This window comes from Saccopteryx leptura, chromosome 3 (assembly GCF_036850995.1).
Source record: "Saccopteryx leptura isolate mSacLep1 chromosome 3, mSacLep1_pri_phased_curated, whole genome shotgun sequence".
In the NCBI taxonomy this organism is placed as follows: Eukaryota; Metazoa; Chordata; class Mammalia; order Chiroptera; family Emballonuridae; genus Saccopteryx; species Saccopteryx leptura.
Genome location: NC_089505.1, coordinates 106,409,761 through 106,432,804, shown reverse-complemented (window position 1 = coordinate 106,432,804; position 23,044 = coordinate 106,409,761). Strand labels below are relative to the sequence as shown.

The 23,044-nt window shown below is 41.1% G+C and overlaps 1 protein-coding gene across 16 annotated transcripts in view; it reads left to right on the top strand.

The window, feature by feature from the left end:
- The first annotated feature begins 13,453 nt into the window (after window positions 1-13,453).
- Window positions 13,454-23,044, top strand: part of PUM1 (pumilio RNA binding family member 1) — a 145,057-nt gene continuing 135,466 nt past the window's right edge. For 15 of the 16 annotated variants that reach the window (XM_066375685.1, XM_066375684.1, XM_066375683.1 and 12 more), the window contains exons 1-2: window positions 13,462-13,580; window positions 18,894-19,267. In XM_066375685.1, coding sequence (XP_066231782.1) covers window positions 18,905-19,267 — 363 coding nt within the window. In that variant the 5' untranslated portion in view covers window positions 13,462-13,580; window positions 18,894-18,904. Of the gene's footprint in view, window positions 13,581-18,893; window positions 19,268-23,044 lie in introns of all 16 variants that reach the window. The other variant, XM_066375670.1, reaches the window with a different exon arrangement.

Genomic DNA, 23,044 nt, shown 5'->3' with positions numbered 1-23,044 from the left:
AAGGGGTTACTTGGTCTGCTGTAGCCCCATGGTCAGGGCACATATGAGAAAATAATGAACAACTAAGGTGTCGCAACAAAAAACTAATGATTGATGCTTCTCATCTCTCTCAGTTCCTGTCTGTCTGCTGTCTGTCCCTATCTATCCCTCTCTCTGACTCTCTCTCTGTCTCTGTCTCTGTAAAAAAAAAAAAAAAAGAAAGAAAGAAAGGCAAATACTTGGGCCTGACCTATGGTGGTGCAGTGGATAAAGCATCAACCTGGAATACTGAGGTCGCTGGTTTGAAACCCTGGGCTTGCCTGGTGAAGGCACATACGGAAAGCAACTACTATGAGTTGATGCTTCCCACTTCTCCCCTCACCCTCTCTCTTTCTTTCTCTATAAATAAATAAATAAATAAATAAATAAAGGCAAATACTTGGGTAATTTTTTAGTTTTTATTATTTTCTCACAATATGATAATGCATTCTGGAAAATATGCCTTCAATGTCAAAATTGTTTGTGTTCAACTGAATAACAGTATTTATCTATATATTTGCCCATAAAAATATAGGGGTTTTTTGGTAATTTTCCATAATTAAAAAAAAAAAGTACGGCCCTGGCTGGTTCGCTCAGTGGTAGAGCATTGTCTTGGTTTGTAGATGTCCCGGGTTCAATTCCCAGTCAGGGCACACAGGAGGAGAAGTGACCATCTGCTTCTGCACCCCCCCTTCTCTCTCTTGACTGCTCTCTTCTCCTCCCACAGCCGTGGCTCATTTGAAGAGAGTTGTCTGTGGGTGCTGAGAATGGCTCCCTGGCCTTGCCTTAGGCGCTAAAGTAGCTTAGTTGCCAAGCAATGAAGCAATGGCCCCAGATGGGCAGAACATTGCCTGGTAGGGGGCTTGCTGGGTGGATCCTGGTCAGGGTATATGCAGGAGTCTTTCTCTCTGCCTCCCTGCTTCTTTCTTAAGAAAAAGAAAAAGTTCTGCAAGATTATGTATTGATGACAGGCATCTCCATAGAGTGTAAGAGCCAACAAATCTTTTGCAATTTTGATTCTTGTTATTATTGTTGATACTATTACTATTATTTTCTTCTTATGTCCTTAGCTTTCACAGGATCACAGGATTCTCCTTCAGCTTTCGGCTGCTCTGTAACTTTTTCTAACTTCTCTTTTAAAAATGTTTTTTAATTGATTTACATTAGAGAAATAGAAAGAGGGAGAGAGAGAGAAAGGAAAGCATTCACTTGTTGTTCCACTTAGTTATGTGTTTATTGATGACTTCCTGTATATGCCCTGACCAATTGAACCCACAACCTTGGTGTTTCCAAATGGTACTATAACTGACTGAGCTAACTGGCCAAGGCTTTTTCTAATTTCTTCTTTTTTTTTCTGAAGCGAGAAGCGGGGAGGCAGAGACAGATACCCACATGTGCCTGACTGGGATTTACCTGGTATGCCCACCAGGAGGTGATGCTCTGCCCATCTGGGCCATTGCTCCGTTGCAACCAGAGCCATTCCAGTGCCTGAGGCGAGGCCATGGAGCCATCCTCAGCGCCTGGGCCAACTTTGCTCCAATGGAACCTTGGCTGCGGGAGGGGAAGAGAGAGACAGAGAGGAAGGAGAGGGGGAGGGGTGGAGAAGCAGATGAGCACTTCTCTTGTGTGCCCTGGCCAGGAATCAAACCCAGGACTTCCACACACCAGGCCAATACTCTACCACTGAGCCAACTGGCCAGGGCCTGATATACTTCCTTTTATACCTGGCCTGTGGTGGCACAGTGGATAGAGTGTCGACCGGAAATGCTGAGGTCACTGGTTTGAAACCCTGGGCTTGCCAAGTCAAGGCACAAATGACAAGCAATCAACAAACAACTAAAGTGAAGCAACTATTAGTTAATACTTCTTGTTCCCCTGCTTTCCTCTCTCTTCTCTCTGTAAAAGCACTAAGTGAAATCTTTAAAAAAAATGATACACTTCCCTTTAAATATAAAGTTTGCTTTATCCCACAAATTTTGACATGTAGTATTTTTATTATTCATTTGTAAGTAACTTCCTTTATACTTTTTTAAAAATTTTTTTTGTATTTTTCTGAAGTTGGAAACGGGGAGGCAGTCAGACAGACTCCCGCATGCACCCGACCGGGATCCACCCGGCACGCCCACCAGGGGTCAATGCTCTGCTCATCTGGGGCATTGCTCTGTTGCAACCAGAGCCATTCTAGCACCTGAGGCAGAGGCCATGGAGCCATCCTCAGCGCCCGGGCCAACTTTGCTCCAATGGAGCCTTGGCTGTGGGAGGGTAAGAGAGAGACAGAGAGGAAGGAGAGGGGGAGGGGTGGAGAAGCAGATCGGCGCTTCTCCTGTGTGCCCTGGCCGGGAATTGAACTCGGAACTCCTGCATGCCAGGCCAATGCTCTACCACTGAGCCAACTGGCCAGGGCTCTTTATACTTTTTAAAAATGCAATGGGTAGTTAAAATGTAATTTAATTTCCAAGTATACAGGATTTATAGTTCTTAACAATAAAAAGCACAGTTTTTAATTTCTTTTTTTTTTCATTAAGAAAAAAAATTTCCATTGAGACTGACCAGGAAGTGGCACAGTAGATAGAGCCTCAGCTTGGGACACTGAGGACCCAGGTTTGAAACCCTGAGGTCACTGACTTGACTTGAGTGTGGGATTATTGGCTTGAGCATGGGATCATAGATATGACCCCATGTTTCCTGGCTTGAGCACAAAGGTTGCTGGCTTGAAAAAGGGGTCACTGGCTTGGTTGGAGCCCCCGGTCAAGGCATGTATGAGAAAGCAATCAATGAACAACTGAAATGATGCAACTATGAGTTGATGCTTCTCATCTCCCTCTTTTCGTGTCTGTCTGTCCCTGTCTCTTTCTTCTTTGCTAAAAAAAATAAATTAATAAATAAATAAATAAATAAATTCCATGCTTTGAGAGGCGGGATGGGGAAGAAAGAGAAAGAAAAGCATCAACTCATTCTTCCAATTAGTTCTTCCATTTAGTTGTGTACTCATTGATTGTTTCTTGTAAGTGCCCTGATGGGGTATCGAACCTTGTGACCTCTGTATTCTGGGATAATGCTTCATCCACTGAATCGCTCATCCAGGGCCTAGTTGTTTTTTTAAACACCATTAAAAAAATGGAGCCATCCTCAGTGCCCGGGCCAACTTTGCTCCAATGGAACCTTGGCTGCGGGAGGGGAAGAGAGAGACAGAGAGGAAGGAGAGGGGGAGGGGTGGAGAAGCAGATGGGCGCTTCTCCTGTGTGCCCTGGCCGGGAATCGAACACGGGACTCCAGCACACCAGGCCGATGCTCTACCACTGGGCCAACCAGCCAGGGCTATCGATTGGTTTTTAGAGTGTATGTATGTAAGAAAGAGCATTCATTTGTTGTTCTACTTAGTTATGCATTCACTTGCCAAGTCAAGGCACAAATGACAAGCAATCAACAAACAACTAAAGTGAAGCAACTATGAGTTAATACTTCTTGTTCCCCTGCTTTCCTCTCTCTTCTCTCTGTAAAAGCACTAAGTGAAATCTTTTAAAAAAAATGATACACTTCCCTTTAAATATGGAGTATCGGTATGTGCCCTGACCAGGGATCAAATCTACAACCTTGGCCTTTCTGGGTTCTCTAACCAACCGAGCTAATGATCTGGAGCCAGGGCCCAGTTTTAACTTCTTATCTCATGGTTGGGGAATATGGTCTACCTGATATTGATTTTGGGAAATTTTTTGAGGATTCTTTTTTTTTTTTTTTTAATATTCTTTTTCTTTTAATTTATTTATTCATTTTAGAGAGGAGAGGGAGAGATAGAGAGAGAGAAGGGGGGGAGGAGCTGGAAGCATCAACTCCCATATGTGCCTTGACCAGGCAAGCCCAGGGTTTTGAACCGGCGACCTCAGCATTTCCAGGTCAACGCTTTATCCACTGCGCCACCACAGGTCAATCCTGAGGATTCTTTTATAGAATTATATATGTTCTGTTTTTGAACATGTGCGACACTTATTTTAAAGGTCTATGACTAGGTCCTGGCTGGTTGGCTCAACAATAGAGTGTCAGCCCAGCCTCTGGAAGTCCTGGGTTTGATTCTCGGTTAGGACACACAGGAAAAACGACCATGTCCTTCTCCACACCTCCCCCTCTTCCTTCTCTCTCTTCCCCTCCTGCAGCTATGGCTCAAATGGTTTGAGCAAGTTGGCCCTAGGCACTGAGGATGCCTCCATGGCCTCACCTCAGGCACTAAAATAGCTCGGTTGCTGAGCGACAGAGCAGCAGCCCCAGATGGGCAGAGCATCACCCAGTAGGAGGCTTGCAGGGTGGATCCTGGTCATTTGTTCGGGGTGCATGCAGGAGCCTATCTGCCTCCTAATCTCTACTTAATAATAATAATAATAATAATAATAATAAAAGATTTACCTGACAGGTGGTAGCATAGAGGACAAAGCGTCAACCTGGGATGCTGAGGTCCTGGATTTAAAACCCTAAGGTCACTCACTTGAGCATGGGCTCATCCTGCTTGAGCACAGGCTCACCAGCTTGAGCATGGCGTTGCGGGCTTGAGGGTGAGATCATTGACATGATCCCATGGTTGCTGACTTGAGCCCAAAGGTCACTGGCTTAAAGCCCAGGGTCGCTGGCTCGAGCAAGGGGTCACTGGCTCAACTAGAGCCCTTTGATCAAGGCACATATGAGAAGCAATCAATGAACAGCTAAAGTGATGCAACCATGAGTTGATGCTTTTCTCCCTTCCTGTCTCTGTCTGTCTATTTCTCTCGCAAAGAAAAAAAAAATCTTTGATTTTCTGTTGATTGGGAATAGAATTCTACATATAGTCAGTACATTTAGCTCATTTTTTGTACTGTGCAGATTTCTGATATTTCTACTTATTTTTTGTTTACTTGATCTGTGTATTTTGAAAGAAGTTATGTTAAAATTTCTAATTTTAATGGTTGGTTAACTATTTCTCCCTGCAGTTGTTAGTTACACTACTGTATTTGGAGGCTGTGTTGTTATCAAACTTTATGATATCAATAGTTCATGTTCTATTGAGTTTTATTTTTTTACCAATTGTAACATACTTCTTTGTCTCTATCTATCTTTCTATCTATCTCCATCTTTTGATTCATATTAGCTGGTATTTATTTTTAAGTGTGTCTTATGATTTTATCCAATCATAGAGTTCTTGTCTTTTATTGGTAAATTTAACCTTTTTATATTTATTAGAATTACTCTTGAGCCTCACCTGTGGTGGCGCAGTGGATAAAGTGTCAACCTGGAAACACTGAGGTTGCCGATTCAAAACCCTGGGCTTGCCTGGTCAAGGCACATATGGGAGTTGATACTTCTGGCTCCTCCCCCTTCTCTCTCTCTCTTTCTCTCCCCTCTCTAAAATGAATAAATAAAATCTTTTTTGAAAAAGAATTCTTTAAAATAAAAAGCAGAATTACTCTTAAGACTTTTCCTCTGGTATATTAGTTTCTATTTTCTATTTACTGTGCCACCGCCTTCTTTTTCTTCTTCTTCTCTTTCTCCTCCTTCTCCTTTTTCTCCTCCTCCTCCTCCTCCTCTTCCTCCTCCTCATCCTCTTCCTCTTCCTCCTCCTCCTCCTCTTTCTCCTCTTCCTCCTCCTCCTCCTCTTTCTCCTCTTCCTCCTCCTCCTCCTCTTCCTCCTCCTCCTCCTCTTCCTCTTCTTCCTCTGATTTAAAAGTTATAAATACTGCAGCCTGACCGGGTGGTGGCACAGTGGATGGAGCATTGGACTGGGATGTGGAGGGACCCAGGTTCGAGACCTCGAGGTCACCAGCTTGAGCGCGGGCTCATCTGGCTTGAGCAAAAAGCTCACCAGCTTGGACCCAGGGTCGCTGGCTCCAGCAAGGGGTTACTCAGTCTGCTGAAGGCCCGCAGTCAGGGCACATATGAGAAAGCAATCAATGAACAACTAAGAAGTCGCAACACGCAACGAAAAACTAATGATTGATGCTTCTCATTTCTCCGTTCCTGTCTGTCTATCCCTCTCTCTGACTCTATCTGTCTCTGTAAAAAATAATAATAATAATAAATAAATACTTTAAATTTTTTTCTAGTAATAGCCTTTACCTTAAAACCTATACTGCCTGGGTATGGTGAAATAGTGAATAATGTGTTGATCTAGAGTGCTGAGGTCACTGGTTCAAAACCCTGAGCTTGCCTTGTCAAGGCACATATAACAAGCAACAAACAAGCAATGAACAACTAAATGGAAGCAACTATGAGTTGATACTTCTTACTTCTCTGCCTCCTCACTCTGTAAAATAAATAAATAAATAAATATTTTAATAAAACCCTATACTCATGTTTATTCAATTCCTATCAATTTCTAAAATCTATCCATACTTGTATGGACATCTGATCTGTATCCTTTAGCCAGTACTTTTGCATCTTTCTCATGTGCCATTGGATTCCCCTGCTATGAGATCATTTAAGGTCATGTTGTCTAGGATTTTAATTCTGGGATTTTATTAATAAACTTTCTAATTTCTTTCCCTTTGGTATTAGCTTTTCTCATTCTGCCTTCCTTTCTTTCTTTTGCTAATACTACACTTTACTTCCTCTATTTCTTGCCATGTGTTGAATTTGCTTGTTTTTCTTTCTTTTTTTTTTTTTTTAATCTTATTTATTGATTTTACAGAGAGAGGAGAGAGGGGTGGTGGAGCTAGAAGTATCAATTCATAGTTGCTTCACTCTAGTTGTTTATTGATTGGTTGTTGCATGTGCTTTGACCGGGCAAGCCCAGGGCTTCGAACCAGCAACCTCAGCATTTTAGGTCAACACTTTATCCACTGTGCCATGAGAGGCCAGACCAAATTTGCTTGTTTTGTTTTCATTGAGGCTTTTGCAATGCCTGATCTGACCCCGTATCTCTTGAGGATGGTGAAAAGACAGTTACCAACTCCTCAACCCTTACCTACATACCAGCCTTAATTGTCCTGAGGTTTCTTGTTTACAGTGCATAGTGTTTTGTACTTAGTTACCACCTCCTCAACCCTCACCTATATACCAGCCTTAATTTTCCTGAGGTTTCTGGTTTATAATTCAGTGTTTGTTTGTTTTTCATTAGTTTAGGGAAATTAGCCCTTTCATGACAAATATTTCTTCTGCTCCACTCTTTCCTTCCTGTGCCTTTCCGGTTCTGTACCAGTAGTTAAACTGTGTTGTTCTCTTTGCTGTAACTCTTACCTTTTCTCTCTTTTCTATTCTTTTGCCTTTTTATGTTTCGTTCATTTATACTTACTCCCGGCCTCTAAGTTTACTAATTTTCTCTTCAGTGGTGTTTAATCTGCTGTTAAAACAAATCCACTGGGTTATTAATTTCTTTTCTTTTTAAGGCATATCATAATCAAATTGTTGAAAATCAAGTCATAAAAGGAAAAACTGTTCTGGAGGCTCGGAAGTCCAAGATTAAGGTACAAGCCATTTCAGTGTCTGCTGAGAGCCTGCTTCCTGGTTCACAAAAGACTGTCTCCTTGCTCTGTCCTTACATGGTAGAACTGTAATTTCTTTTCTTTTTTTTAAAATTTTTATTTGTTTATTTATTTATTACAGAGACAGAGAGTGAGTCAGAGAGAGGGATAAGCAGGGACAGACAGACAGGAATGGAGAGAGATGAGAAGCATCAATCATTAGTTTTTCATTGTGCGTTGCAACACCTTAGTTGTTCATTGATTGCTTTCTCATATGTGCCTTGACCGTGGGCCTCCAGCAGACCAAGTAACCCCTTGCTGGAGGCAGCGACCTTGGGTTCAAGCTGGTGGGCTTTTTGCTCAAACCAGATGAGCCCGCGCTCAAGCTGGCGACCTCGGGGTCTCGAACCTGGGTCTTCCGCATCCCAGTCCGACGCTCTATCCACTGTGCCACCGCCTGGTCAGGCGGTAGAACTGTAATTTCTATTATTACATTTTTCAGTTATAGTATTTCCACTTGGTTGTTTTTACCAATTTTCCTCAGTGGGAGAGTGGTCAGAATTACCTATTTACCAATACAGGCGGCCCAAACCCTCCCTCTCTCCTACCTTACTATGGAAAAAACTCTCAACAACCAAGATTTGCCAAGAAACAAAGTGACAATGGAAATGGTAACAGTGTAACCATTACCAAGCACCAAAACAATGAACAAAAGTTCCACCCAATAGAGATTCTACAAAGATGCAAAAACACAAGTGTAACACACTTGAAAGAGTAACAATTTAATAGGGATAACAAAGTATCTTTCCAGATCATTGGGAGTATTCCAACGTTGAGAATGTTTTATATTCAGTTAACCACATTATGGTAACTAGCAGCCAATAGCCAATAGGCTGTAAGAAAGAATCTGAGACTGGAACTGAACAGAATTTGTCTATGCTGGGATGTGTTCTCAGTTGTCAGCACCGCCAGGTTGGTGGACTCACCAGTGAGTCTCAGACCATAGTGTGAGAAACCATTACTGAAGGAAGTGGTAACATTTGAAATTCTCGAAGCAAGACCTTCTTGAATGGCCTTCACTAATTTTTTCTGTCTTGATGTCTTGGTCTTTCTCTGGTTAGTTTACATGGGATGGGTTGGGTTTCTACTGATAAAGTTAAAGCAACCTTCTCAAATCCACCCTAATCCTCACTCTAGCTTGATAAAATCTTGGATTTTTGAAAATGCCCCCAAATGTACTATAATATCTATAATGTATATGGGCCTAATCAGATGAATTGTGAAGATTCTCAAGTTTCAGGGATGATTTCAACATCCTCCAGACCAGGCACTTCTCAGCAAATAGACTTGGATATTTTTGGATAAATGCTAATCCTGTTCCTTAACTTCCCTAAGCCTCTGTTTTCTCATTTTTAAATTGTGATTAATAATGTCCATGTGTGTAGGGGGGAAGACAAGATGGCGCTGGAGTAGGCGGACGTACCAACATCCACCTCCCAGAACCAAAGTGGATTACAAACTAATTTTAAGAACTATCATCTGGAAAAACCAACTTTGGACTAAACTAAGAGGACTCTTCAACCAAGGAACACTGAAGAAGCCACACAGAGACTGGTAGGAAAAGCGGAAATGCGGAGAGGGCTGCCCAGCTTCCCGGAGCGAACGGCAGCCGGGAGAGACTCACGTGGCGGGAACTTAGTGTATCCCAAGGTTCTCTTTACCACGCCAGAGTCGCAGAGCTCCAGGGAAAAGCAAACTGGTCTTATCTCTCCATGCAGAGGAGAACAGAAGCTCCATCTCCACACGTGCTGCAGATGGCTTTTCCAGTCTACCTGAATCATTACCAGCTAGAAGCAGCGGTCATTGGGACCTGGACGTAAGCTGCAAAGTATAGAATTGTGATAACAATTCCAGTGCCATGCGGTCTTTTCCTGGAGGCGGACTTTTCCTGGACTCCTGCTCCTTGTGACAGCTCCTAACAGACTGAACTGGAGTTGGGTTGCATTTGCAGGGATTTGGAATTGTGTTGGTGCCAACTTGGACTTGGTGAACATGTTAAGGACACTACTCTTTTATGGATTCTTGCTGTATTGGCCAAGAGTTTGCTTAAAAACCTTAATCACTGTAAAAAAAATTAGAAGACTGGATAAAGAAGATGTGGCACATATACACCATGGTATACTACTCAGCCATAAGAAATGATGACATCGGATCATTTACAACAAAATGGTGGGATCTTGATAACATTATACAGAGTGAAATAAGTAAATCAGAAAAAACCAAGAACTGCATGATTCCATACATTGGTGGGACATAAAAACGAGACCAAGAGACATGGACAAGAGTGTGGTGGTAAAGGGGGCGGAGGGAAGGTGGGAGAGGGGGAGGGGCACAAAGAAAACTAGATAGAAGGTGACGGAGGACAATCTGACTTTGGGTGATGGGTATGCAACATAATTGAATGACAAGATAACCTGGACATGTTTTCTTTGAATATATGTACCCTGATTTATTGATGTCACCCCATTAAAATTAATAAAAACTTATTTATATAAAAAAAGGTAACAGCCAACACAACAGTAGCCATCTGGTGTTAATTAATTAAAATTATACTTATTTTTTTGTCAGAAAAAAAATAATGTCCTTGTCATAAGTATTTTGGGGAGTTTTATATGAAATGATTAATATAAAAGTATTAGCACAGTGCATGGCACACAGGTAAGCATTGAATAGATAACAGGATGTCTCATGAATTTGTTGGAGGTGATGCTCTGACATTTTTATTTTGGGGCTGGGCAGGGACCTCAGGTTCTAGCAATTCCTTAAGGAAGACCAGGGATGGGTAATTAGTATTCTGTTGGGATAACAACATTTGACTGGGGAGGGGCCTGAATGGGAGTAATGCCACATGGCTGTGACTAAACTGATATTAGAATCCCTACATTCTAGTAATGAAAGTTCAAGCTCAAAACGAAGGAGTTAGTCATGGAGCTTAGAATGAAGTCATGGAGCATAGTGCCTAGTAAGACTGGAAATTTTGTAATTTTCCCATGTTATTAATCTCATGTTCCATGGAGGAGGAAAAATGGAGGCTTAGAGAGGTTATTCCTGGTCTGGCTTAAGAACTGGATCTATGAATACAACATATGACTTCTTGTATGGTTGCTGAAATTGAGAGTTGACACTCTTTTTTTTTTTTGCAAGAAAGTAAGAGCCATAGATAGGAAAGAAGAGAGATGAGAAGCATCAACTTATGGTTGTGTCACTTTAGTTGTTCATCGATTGCTTCTCATATGCGCCTTGGCTGGGCGAGCTCTAGCTAAGCCAGTTACCCCTTGCTCAAGGCAGTTACCTTGGGACCATGTTGATGATCCCATGCTAAAGCTAGTGAGCCTGTGCTCAACCCCGATGAGCCCATGTTCAAGCCAGTGACCTCAGGGTTTCGAACCTGGGACCTCAGCATCCCATGTCAATGCTCTACTCACTATGCCACTACAGGTCAGGCAAATTCATTCATTTAACAAACATTTAATGAGCAATGACTGTTGCCTTGTACTATATTGGCCTCTGGGATTCAGAAATGAAAATTAAGACTGCAACTACAATAAAACAGCTGCATTTATTGAGTGCTAATTCTGTGTCAGGCACTTTATTTTGGTTAGTTCACTTAACCATTGGAATCATCCTGTGAGAAAGGTATTGATATTCTCATTGTGCAGGCAAGGGAGTGGAGACTCTGGACTTCACCAAGGTCACACAGTCAGGAAGTAGCAGAGCTCAGGATCTTTAAGTTCCAAGTCTTTTTTTTTTTTTTCAGAAATAAAAATCTCCCTTTTTAAAAATAAAAATAACATTGTTCTTTTAAAAATTAAAAAAAAAATTTTTTTTATTCATTTTAGAGAGGAGAGAGAAAGGGAGAGAGAGAGACAGAGAGGGAGAGAGAGAGGAGAGAGAAAGTGGGGAGGAGCTGGAAACATCAACTCCCATATGTGCCTTGACCAGGCAAGCCTAGGATTTCGAACCGGCGACCTCAGCATTTCCAGGTTGACGCTTTATCCACTGCGCCACCACAGGTCAGGCCATTCTTTTAAAATTTTTATTTATTGATTTTAGTGAGAGAGGAAGGGAGAAAGAGAGAGACAGGAACATCAATCTGTTCCTGTACATGTCCTGACCCAGGATCGAACCAGCTACCTCTGCACTTCAGGACGATGCTCTAACCAACCAAGTTATCCGGCCAGGGCAATAAAAATAACATTATTTTTAAAATAAAAATAATATATATGCAAACAATTTAATCAATACGAGTGCCAATTTTTTTCACAAAACTTGCTAAAACAGAGTGTTGATAATCGCTAAAACTTAACCAGTGTATTTAATAGATGAAAATATTATATTTCAAAAATTGCATTTCTTTTATTATTGCATTTCTCACTTTTTACAGCTTATGAGATATATTGTACATGCCATAAACATCACTCATTTAAAGTGCACAGTTAAAAAAAAAGTGCACGGTTCAGCGGTTTTTAGTATATTCTCAGAATTGTACAACCATCAGTGCAATCTAATTTTAAGACCTTTTCAACACCCGGGAAAGAAATCTTTACCCACTAGAAGTCTCTCTACACTCTCCCCCTCCCTCCACTTCTCAATCCCAGGTTAGTTATATTTTATGTGTTTACTGGTCATTAGGAATTTTATGTCTATCTCTTTTGGATTGCTCCTTTTTAATTGATTAGGGAAGTTCTGTATTTATCGTGAAGAGTATTTGTCTACCATATATTTTGAAATATTTATTAAATACTTTAAAAAACATTTAAACATTTATTGATTTTAGAGAGAGAAGAAGAGAGAGAGAGAGAGAGAGACAGAGACAGAAAGAAACATTGATCTGTTCCTGTATGTGCCCTGACCCGGGATCAAAGTGGCAATCTCTGTTCAAAGGGACGACGCTCTAACCAACCCAGCTATCCAGCCGGGCTATATTGAAATATTTTAAAGCTATTTTCTTATTTGTTCTCCTTTGTTCCTGGCGTTTCTTACTGTAAAAATGTTTAAATTTCTTTTAATTTTTAAGATGACATTGATTTTGATTATTATTATTATTTCCCTCCTCCAATTAAAAAGCTTTCCTCCATATATCTTTTTTCTGGTCTCTTATAGTATTGTGGTTGGCCCTAAACTTTCAACCCATCTCGGGTTTAGTTTGAGATAGAATAACTACGTTTTATCAAATACTACTGATCGGAAAAATCACTGTCATCAAATGGCCAAATTTCTATTCATTTTCGGAACTGGACAGATGACAACAGCTAACACTGATTGAGTCCTTACAAAGAGTCAAACTTATGTTTTTGGTTTAATGTTCTGCTATCGTGGTCTTGAACAATTCTGGACAAGGAAACTCACATTCATTTTGTGCTAGACCCCGCATATGTAGAGAGGTTCTGCTTACAAGTCCCAGGCACTGTGCTAAGTGGCTCTTCACATATATTATTTCACTTGCTCCTCATGAAGTTAGGTAGCCGTTTTTATTCTCCTCTTCATTTTGCAAAAGGGACCATGGAGTCAGGATGATCAAATAAACCACAGATCCAAAAAACTGCAGCAAAGGATTTTGATCCCAGCACTTGTCAAACAGAGCCTTGCGAGTAAATGTCCATTAACGCTCCAGCCTGTTACAATCTGGGGATGTAACTGGGGGACGCGGGGGCAGCAGTTGCCGCGTCTAGACTCCCTTGTTCACTCTGCAGAGCGTCTCAGCCCTGACTCTGCATGCCCAGTTCCGTGTCGCGCGCTTCTGTGCGGACCCGGGACCTCGCCTTCTACTAGAGGCTGCGCGCGCTCGCCTAGCAGGTGAGCACTCGCGTGCGCTGTGGTCGTGTTGTCTGCGAGTTCCCCAAGTTCACACAGGCCTCGGGTTGGCATGGCAACCAGGCAACCTGTTCCAGAGCCGCCTTCCTTCTCGCACATGCCGCTGCCACCGCCGGAGCCGGGGCCAGAGTCTATCCCATGATGCACCGCGCCAGCCCAGTCTCCAGTGGGCCGCCATGTTGTCGGAGTGAAAGGTAAGGGGGAGCGAGAGCGCCGGAGAGGGAAGATCGGGGGGCTGAAATCCATCTTCATCCTACCGCTCCGCCCGTGAGTATCCGCACCCCGCGGTCCCCAAACGCTGCTCCGGACCCCCAGCGAGCAGATTGTCCCATTGTATTGGTGTTTGAGAGCGGTTGGGGGGTGAGAAGGGCTTTGGAAAAGCCGCCGGGGCCCTGGCTGAGGCTTCTCACTCGATGTTCCTCGTACATGTTTTGGAGTCAGCAGCAAGGCCCCTATTGTTATCAAAGGAGGGAGGGGGTGGGGAGCAGGGTCGAAGCGAGAAAAATGCCGGAGGTTTAGGCCCGGACCCAGGGCATAGACTTCCCTGTACATTTATGCTCGGCCCCTTTGGAACCCCCGAAGATTGATGTTGCCACTCGGGTTGCTTTTTCGATGGGTTTGCGAAGCCCCGAGTCTTCTGTGTGGCCATGAAGTGTTTTTCGTGCCACCCTGGATTTCTTCGACTTCTTTAGCTTTCGTGTCAGGGCTGAAGCAGGAGGAACAATAAATAAATAGCTTTAGAAGCAGCCATGGCCCTTGTGTACTGGCGAGACCTACCATGGGGGAACTTTGCGAGCCTTAAATGTGGAGAAGTGGCGATCAGGAAGTTTCAGATCGGTTTCTAGGCTCCTGGGTTCTTGTGGCCTTTTGTTCCGAGAGCTGGGGATTTTGGTGGGTTCTTCCTCTTTGAGCCTCTCTGTGCTGGTGCGCTTCTCTCTTAACTCAAAGAGGGGTTTATCGTTCGGTAGTAGGAAAATATACACAATACTAGATAGTTTTAGACCTCACAAACGTTCTTGGTAAACATAGATCATTTATTATACTTGTCAGTACCACTCCCACGTCAATTGAGAAATCCGCTCCTGTAACTTTTTTCTCCCTACTGTAGCCCCCCCATCTGAACACACACACACACACACACACACACACACACACACACACACTACCAGGGAAGGTTTTTAGCCTTATCATAACTTGCAGGATTGTTACTTTTCATTGTTCAGTTAAGAAGATACTGTTTTAGTTGTCGATATTAATTCGTTCACTTCATACCCTTCCTGGGATTCAGAATGATAGTGTATGAGGCCTTTCTTGGGGTTCTGTTTTAAAGCAATGGGTTTGAACCTTTTGCTTTTTTTTTTTTTTTTTTTTCATGAAAACACATAGAAACCCATCAAGACAAGCCTCCTCTAAGATATGTGGCTCTTCATGCAGTTTTAGTAAGCAAAATACTAAACATTTGTTCCATTGCTAATTTTAACTTTACAAAACAGTCTTGGAGGCTGTTGATTGTACATCTGGATCTTTGGGAAATACTCACTGGATTCTGAAGTTTGAGTTAGTATTTTGCCTCAGGCACAATTGAATTCGTCTTATCCAAGGCCACAGTTTTTTGAAGTTGGGTTTGAAGTTTAATGTGAGTTTATGATGAACTGTTTTAAAATAAATTTATGACCATGGACAATTTTTTTTTTCAGTGTAGTGAAAGTAAACACCTTTTAAAACATTAAGCATTGGGATGGTGAACCACAGTACAGAGTACAGATGATGTAGAATTGTGCACCTGAAACCTGTATAATTAACCAGTGTCACCCCAATAAATTCAATAGGAAAAAATCATCTAAAAATCCACTAAGCATTTTTATTAAAAAAAGGTGAGTTGTGGATATAAAATCGTGTTCCTTTGTTTGAGATAAAGTCTGTTTGTTTTATTTAAAAAGAAAAGATACATCTTTGATGTAAACAGTTTGAAAACTAGAAGAGTAACTAGAATCAGCCCTTATTTTTAGATGCTTAAAATACTTATTTTTATAATGTGCCGTTTGTAAAAAAAATAAAAAAGTCATTTCAAATGGTACATACAACTTTTTAATGGGCTTTGAGAGTTCTCTGAAAGGCATCAGCAGATTAAATGTTTTCTAATTGTTAAGTGACAATTTAAAAATTTTCGGGCTGTAGTTGCCAAAATATTACAAAACCACTCAAGACACGTGTTAATTGCTTAGGTATTTGCTCACTTTCAAACTGTCCCTTCTGCCAGGTTTTCTCTTGTTTGAGAGACTGCCTTGCCTCTTTAGGTAAAGCAGGAAGTCTCGGCATAGAGATAGCTTTATAAAAGCCAATTGTTTTGTTTGAACATTTTTATAGGAATCTCCTCTGTCCCCCCAAATCCCTTTTTGGAATGTGTGTTTATTGTGTTTCAGTGGTAAACATCATTTTTATGTGGAAATTCTTTGCTAGATAAGTATTAAGGCAAATCTTTTATTTCAGAAAAGATTGCATTTGCAGTTTCAGGAATCCTCTCCGGGACTCGAGTGCCATTGCCTTATGGGAGTTATGGGACCGATTGGAACTGAATTTCTGACATCTTAGCATAATGACTAAGTTTACCAAAAACTTTTACATCAATTCTAGTTTGATTAAAAAACAAACTTGTAAGGCATGGAGGAAGAATTTTTTCCATTTTCTAGATGAGGAAACAGGCTCAAAGGGGTTGCTAGTTAAATGGTAAAACTTGGGGTCTGGGATTCTTGACTTGCTCTAGAATGAACTCTGTTAGATTGATACTCCCTTCTAAAAGAAAGTGGAACTGGCTACTGTTGGTAATAAGAGGGCAGTGAGTTCTTTTGAAAATCAAACTGTAAGGCATTAGGTTGGTTAGGATTTTGCAAAGACCTGTAGTAAACACAGCAGTGACTTTCTGATTTTGGCACTTAACCATGAGCACAGTTCAGTTCATGAAAGCAGAAACTGCCTAGAAAGCTAGACTAGTACCTTCATATGGATCTGATGAATTGGAGTTGTTAACTGAAACTAGGCATTTCCAAATTAGGCTTTGAACAAATTACAAATTCCATTGTGTCTTTTTACTTCTGGCTTCAAAACATGAAATAGTTGTGAAAAGCAAATGCTTCTTTATTAGGAGGTTTAGTTATTCTATAAAGAAATAATAGATTTCTCATAAATCTTTTCAGTCTGTTTTTGAAATGTCACAGTTGGGCTACAGAGAGATAAGGCATTTGTAGCAGTTAGGGTGATAGATAGCCTTGAAATTAGACTAGTGTTTGTGATTAGATGTGTTCTAGTTGGTCACTGATTAATTACTTTGTAGCAACTTTTAAAAACATCTTCAGGGCTATAAGTGTTACATTGTATTTACAAATATAGTACAAATGTAGCTTTTGATTTTAAGAAACTTAAATAGTAATGTTTCATAATAACATTTTGGAGATTCTTCTGTTGAGCTTTCCAGAGAAGAAAGAGCAGCAAATAAATGCAGGTGAAAGTGCCTGTGTTGATTTACTTGGATGTAGCAAGGGGTTGATAGAAAGAACTGGGCTTGGATACAAAACAGATTTAGGTTTGAATTCCTTCTTTGCACCTCTCTAGCTGAATGGCCTTGGACACATCACATAATTTTTCTGTCCGTGTTTTCATCTGTAAATTAGAGACGATTAGATATATATATATTTTTTTAGATTTTACTTATGATTTTTAGAGGGAGGAGAGAATGTCAGAAGGGAAAGAACAGGAAGCATCAACTAATAGTTGATTCTCACATGTGCCTTGACTGGGCAAGCCTGGGGTTTCGAACTGGTGACCTCACCATTCTAGATCATCAGTTTATACACTGGGCCACCACAGGTCAGGCTAGATAATTTCTACAATATATTTGCCACACAATTATTGTGTTGAGGTATCTTCAGTTTGTTTGTTTTATAGTGAGACTTTCTATCCTAGCAAAGTGTTTGAATTTGGTTTGGTCTCATCCTGTTTATAGCAGTCAAAGTACTAATGGAATAATGATGTGATTGCAGTAAAAATCGTAAATTATTGGTAAAAATATTCGACACCCCCAACCCCCAATCAATAGCAGCTGAGGACATGTTTTAGGCTATGAACATTATGTTGCTTTTCTTGATCAGGGGGCCCTTACTATTTAATCAGGGAGCACCCTATGAATATGTTGGACATTTTAAGGGTCCTGTCAAGTTTTCAACAGTCTGAGTCATTGCTAATTATGTATGCATTTGGATTTTTATTTGTTTGTTGTCTTAATGTCTGCTTCAGCTATAAAGTGATATTTTATAACACTCTTAACACTCTTGTTCATTTCTTTTTTGTGTGTGTGGCAGAGACAGAGTGAGAGAGAGGGACAGACAGGAAGGGAGAGATGAGAAACATCAATTCTTCGTTACAGTTCCTTAGTTGTTCATTGACTGATTTCTCATATGTGCCTTCACTGGGGGGCTACAGCAGACTGAGTAACTAACCCCTTGCTCAAGCCAGTGACCTTGGGCTCACGCTGGTGAGCTTTGCTCAAACCAGATGAACCCATGCTCAAGCTGGCGACCTCAGGGTCTTGAACCTGGGTCCTCGACATCCCAGTCTGATGCTCTATCCACTGTGCCACTGCCTGGTCAGGCTCTTGTTCATTTCTTTTTAAAAATTTTATTTCTTTTTTAAAAATTTATTTTTAAAAAATTTTATTGATTGATTTTAGAGAGAAGGGAGAGAGAGAAATAGTAATTTGTTGTTCCACTTATTTATGCATTAATTGGTTGATTCTTGTATGTACCCTGACCAAGGATCAAACTTGCTCTAACTGAGCCCCAGGGCCCTTGTTCATTTAAAACAGGGGTCCCCAAACTTTTTACACAGGGGGCCAGTTCACTGTCCCTCAGACAGTTGGAGGGCTGGACTATAAAAAAAACTATGAACAAATCCCTATTTACACTGCACATACCTTATTTTAAAGTAAAAAAACAAGACGGGAACAAATACAATATTTAAAATAAAGAACAAGTAAATTTAAATCAACAAAGTGACCAGTATTTCAATGGGAACTATGCTCCTCTCACTGACCACCAGTGCGACCGGGGGGGGGGGGGGCCGGGGGCGGATAAATGGCCTCAGTGGGTTGCATGCGGCCTGTGGGCTTAGGTTGGGGACCCCTGATTTAAAATGTATCTGCCACAGTTGGTTTAAGGTGTAAATAAGCTGAGTAGAGCAATTGGTTAAAGTCTAATTCTAGATTGTTACCTTTGGTAACAAAATAAGTTTCTCTGAAGTTTTCATATTGAGTCCTGATCTCCATACCTTGTTTAAGCATCTGAGTACCTGCCACCAATTACATTTATTTCCACACACACGTGCTCTCTCTCTCTCTCTCTCTCTCTCTCAGCAACTTAAAAATGGAAATTTCAGTTTAGAAAATTGTTATGTCTTTTAAAATATTTAGCTGCTAGGTGTAAACTAGTTGTAGATGACATTGCGAAATATACAGAGCTTACTCTTGTATGTCAAGTGATGTTTTTTAAAAATGCAAATTTTAACCATTTGTAACCTGTTTGTCCTTAGGTGTTGGTGGAATGAGCGTTGCATGTGTCTTGAAGAGAAAAGCAGTGCTTTGGCAGGACTCTTTCAGCCCCCACCTGAAACATCACCCTGAAGAACCAGCTAATCCCAACATGCCTGTTGTTTTGACATCTGGAACAGGGTCGCAAGCGCAGCCACAACCAGCTGCAAATCAGGCTCTAGCAGCTGGAACACACTCCAGCCCTGTCCCAGGATCCATAGGAGTTGCAGGCCGTTCCCAGGACGACGCTATGGTGGACTACTTCTTTCAGAGGCAGCATGGTGAGCAGCTTGGGGGAGGAGGAAGTGGTGGAGGCGGCTATAATAATAGCAAACATCGATGGCCTACTGGGGATAACATTCATGCAGAACATCAGGTAAAAAAAAGTTCACTATTTCAGCTTTGAAACTCTTTTATAATCGCTGTCCCTTTAGGATATCTGCTTTTAGTGAATGTCTTCAAAAGCTTTAATTACTAATTTTACTTGGTCTAAATTAAATAGTCACTTGTTTTAAAGGATGATTGTTTTAACATTGTCATTCTGGTGCTAAATATTAAATGACCAATTCATTTTTAAAAAGTTAAGATTGTTATAATATGCACATTGTGTTTCTGGATATACCTTTTTTTTTTAAACAAAGAATACTTTTTTTCCCTCTTAACATATTTTAAGAACTCTTTGGGCTGTTTATAGGCCAAATACATATTTTAGAGCCTTTCCTGTTGGGTGTGGGTGACTTTTGGTTTTAAGATGTTGCAGTTGAAAGTAGTAGGATGTTGATAACAAATCAGCTACTAAGTGAAATTTATTTGAAATGTAACTGGTACATATCTAATGTAAGCTGTCAGAGAGGAGTAGTTGTAGCTTTTAGGTTTTAACTATCTTCATCCTCTTGTTCTAAGAACTTGTTTTATTTAGTTAATTTTAAGATGGTAACTTTTACTAATCTAGAAACATATCTGGGATCACAGCATATTTTACTGAGAAGAGTTTAGCCTTATCTGTGTTTCCTAACTTCCTGATGGTGATGAAAGGATTAAAATGTTTCAGTGAGGCTTTTCTTTGAAATTGGGCATAGGTTGAATTTGTGGAGGTTCATTTTATATTGCCACTGAGTACTGACGAGCAAAAAGACCTGACATCTGTTCTGCTTCAGAAGCAAATTAGGCCCAAGCATACTTGCAAATCTGGATTTTGAGCTGTGCTTTCCTTGTCCCTTCAAAGAGGTAGCCCATGTACCATAGTTATTTACCATAGAAGAAATGAGTAGGTAAAATCTATCTTTTTGCTCAACAGAAATTTATTAAGCATGCTGATCATAGGTCTTTGGTTTACTGGAACAATCATCAATATCAGTGCTTCTTCATAAGCACCTCTGATGTGTAGGTGAAGGATACAAAGAAGTATGAGGTGTATGGAGTTTTTTGTGAAACTTTTGGCACTTTTTGTCTTTATTATGTACCTGTTATTAAGTCACTATTTCCTATTTGCTTGGAGTCTTGGAGGAGGAGATCAAATTTTATTTATTTCAATTACCCAGTTTCTAGAATTTGGTATATAATATCTCAGACCTTTTCAAAAAATTTTTGAACGTATGAGTCTCTAATCCTTTGGCCCTCATTGGTTGATTGTTATATGTGCCCTGTCTGGGGATTGAACCCACAACCTTGGCATATTGGAATGACACTCTAACAAACTGAGCTACCCTAATTCTTTGGCCTTAAAATAAAGTTGGGGGAAAAGGACATTGTCACAAAGATACAGGCCTTGAGTGCCAGGCTAAGATTTAATTCTGGGGGCAGCAGAGTCTTTGAGTGTGTCTGTACGGACTAGCTTTTAGTAGTGTTTTTGGAAGACTGAGTTGGCAATAAGAGATTGGGGCAGATCAGGGCTAAGACTAATTGGATAACTAATAGTTCTGGTATGAGCAGTGAAAAAGAGGTGATTGTACTGAGAAATGCACAGAATTTGGTGATTGAATTAGAAATCTTAGGTCTTTGGGAAAATGAAGTAATACAGGAAAAGTAATACAGTGGAGGATATGGTCTTGGGGACAAGGTAGTAATTACATTTAGTGGCATGCACGTTTTCTTTTCCTTTTTTTTTTTTTAAGTGAGAGGAGGGGAGACAGTGAGACAGACTCCCACATGCACCCTGACAGGGATCCACCGGGCACCCCCTGTCTGGGTTTGATGCTGGGATCAACCGAACTATCCTCAGTGCCCAGGGCCAGTTCTTGGACCAACCAAGTTATCCTCAGCACCCAGGGCTGGTGCTCGAACCAGTTGAACCACTGGCTGCGAGAGGGGAAGAGCGAGAGACAGGATAGAGGTAGGAGGGAGAAGCAGATGGTCACTCCTCATTTGTGCCTTGGCTGAGGATCGAAACTGGGATGTCTATACCCCAGGCTGATGCTCTTATCCACTGAGTCAACCAGCCAGCGCCTGGTATACATGTTTTTAAAAAAAAATTTAATTTATTGGTTTTAGAGATAGAGGAAGGGAGAAAGAAAACATCAGTTTGTTCCACTTATTTATGCATTTATTGCTTGATTCCTTTTTTTAAAGCAGGGAAGTTTTGTGGTTTTTTTAGTTTTATTTAATTTTTAAAAAAATTTTGTTTGATTTAAGAGAGGGACAAAGGTGGGAAGAGAGAGAGAGAGAGAGAGAGAGAAACAAATAGAAAAAGAAAGAGAAAGATTGATCCGTTTCTGTATGTGCCCTGACTGGGGATCAAACCCACAACCTTGGCGTATTGGGACGATGCTCTAACCAACTGAGCTACCTGGCCAGGTAGTAATATACATGTTCAGTTTGAGATTTAGGCAGCTGTACATATAGGGAGAGAGACCAAGGTAGGAGGTGTTGAATTAGACCCATCTCAAAACAGTATTGTTGGGCTGGACACATGATATTGAACAGCATTTGGGGAACTGAGGGTAGTTGCTCTGTTGCAGATGTTGGTCACCCACAAATGACTTCTCCTGCAGTCATTTACTGGTTTTGGTGTTGATCTCATCTCCTGGACTAAACTGTTCTAGGGCAGAGATTGTTGTGTTTTTCATTCCCTTGTCCCAGGAGATGTCTCATGTTTTTGTGTTGATTGAATAAGGGAAGACCACGTAAGTTCTTCAGATTTGCACCAGGTAAAAAGTACACATGGTGGCAGGTAGAGGCCACTTTGGACAAGCAGCAGTAGTGAGTATAGTGTAGTTGAGAGTGGGGGGTACATATCTCTAGGTGGAGGATCACTGCCCTCATCAGCCACTGTTACTGATTGGGGTAAGAGGGTGTCTCTGTTAGGTGGGAGTACAGAAGAGGTTCAGAATCACTGATGAGGATAGATACATTTACTGAGTACTTATGTTCTAGGCACTGGTTATAGATTTCCTGTATTTAATCCTCAGAACAGTCTCATGAGGGAAGTAATACCCTTTTTTGAGAGATGAGAGAATGAAGCATAGTTACCAGGTAGAACCTGGTTTTGAAATTAGGTCTCTGATGATTCTAGTGCACATGCTCTCTGTATACTATTTCTGCTTCCCTAGAAATGTTTCTAGCTTTAAAAACTAGACCAATCACTTTGGCTGGGTAGTTCATTTGGTTAGAGTGTCATCCCAAGGTTGTGGGTTCGATACCCAATCATGGCACGTACAAGAATCAACCAATGAAGGCATAAATAAGTGGGACAATAAATTGATGTCTCTTTCCCTCCCTCTCCTCCTCCTTTCCTCTCTCCTTCCCTCCCACTCTCCCTCTTCCATCCTGTCTCTCTAAAATCAAATAAAAGCGAAGGAAAAAACCTCTTTGTTGCTTACAAAAAAAAGTTAATAATAAAGAAGTGAATAGCCTGACCTATGGTGGCGTAGTGGGTAAAAGCGTTGACCTGGAATGCTGAGGTTGCTGGTTCAAAACCCTGGGCTTGCCTAGTCAAGGCACATATGGGAGTTGATGCTTTCTGCTCCTCCCCTACCCCTCTCTCTGTCTCCTCTCCCTAAAATTAAAAGAAAAAAAAAGAAAAGTGAATAGCCCTGGCCAGTTGGCTCAGCGTTGACCTGGCATGTGGAAGTCCTGGGTTCGATTTCTGGCCAGGGCATACAGAAGAAGCACCTATCTGCTTCTCCACCCTTCCCCTTCTCCTTTCTCTCTCCCC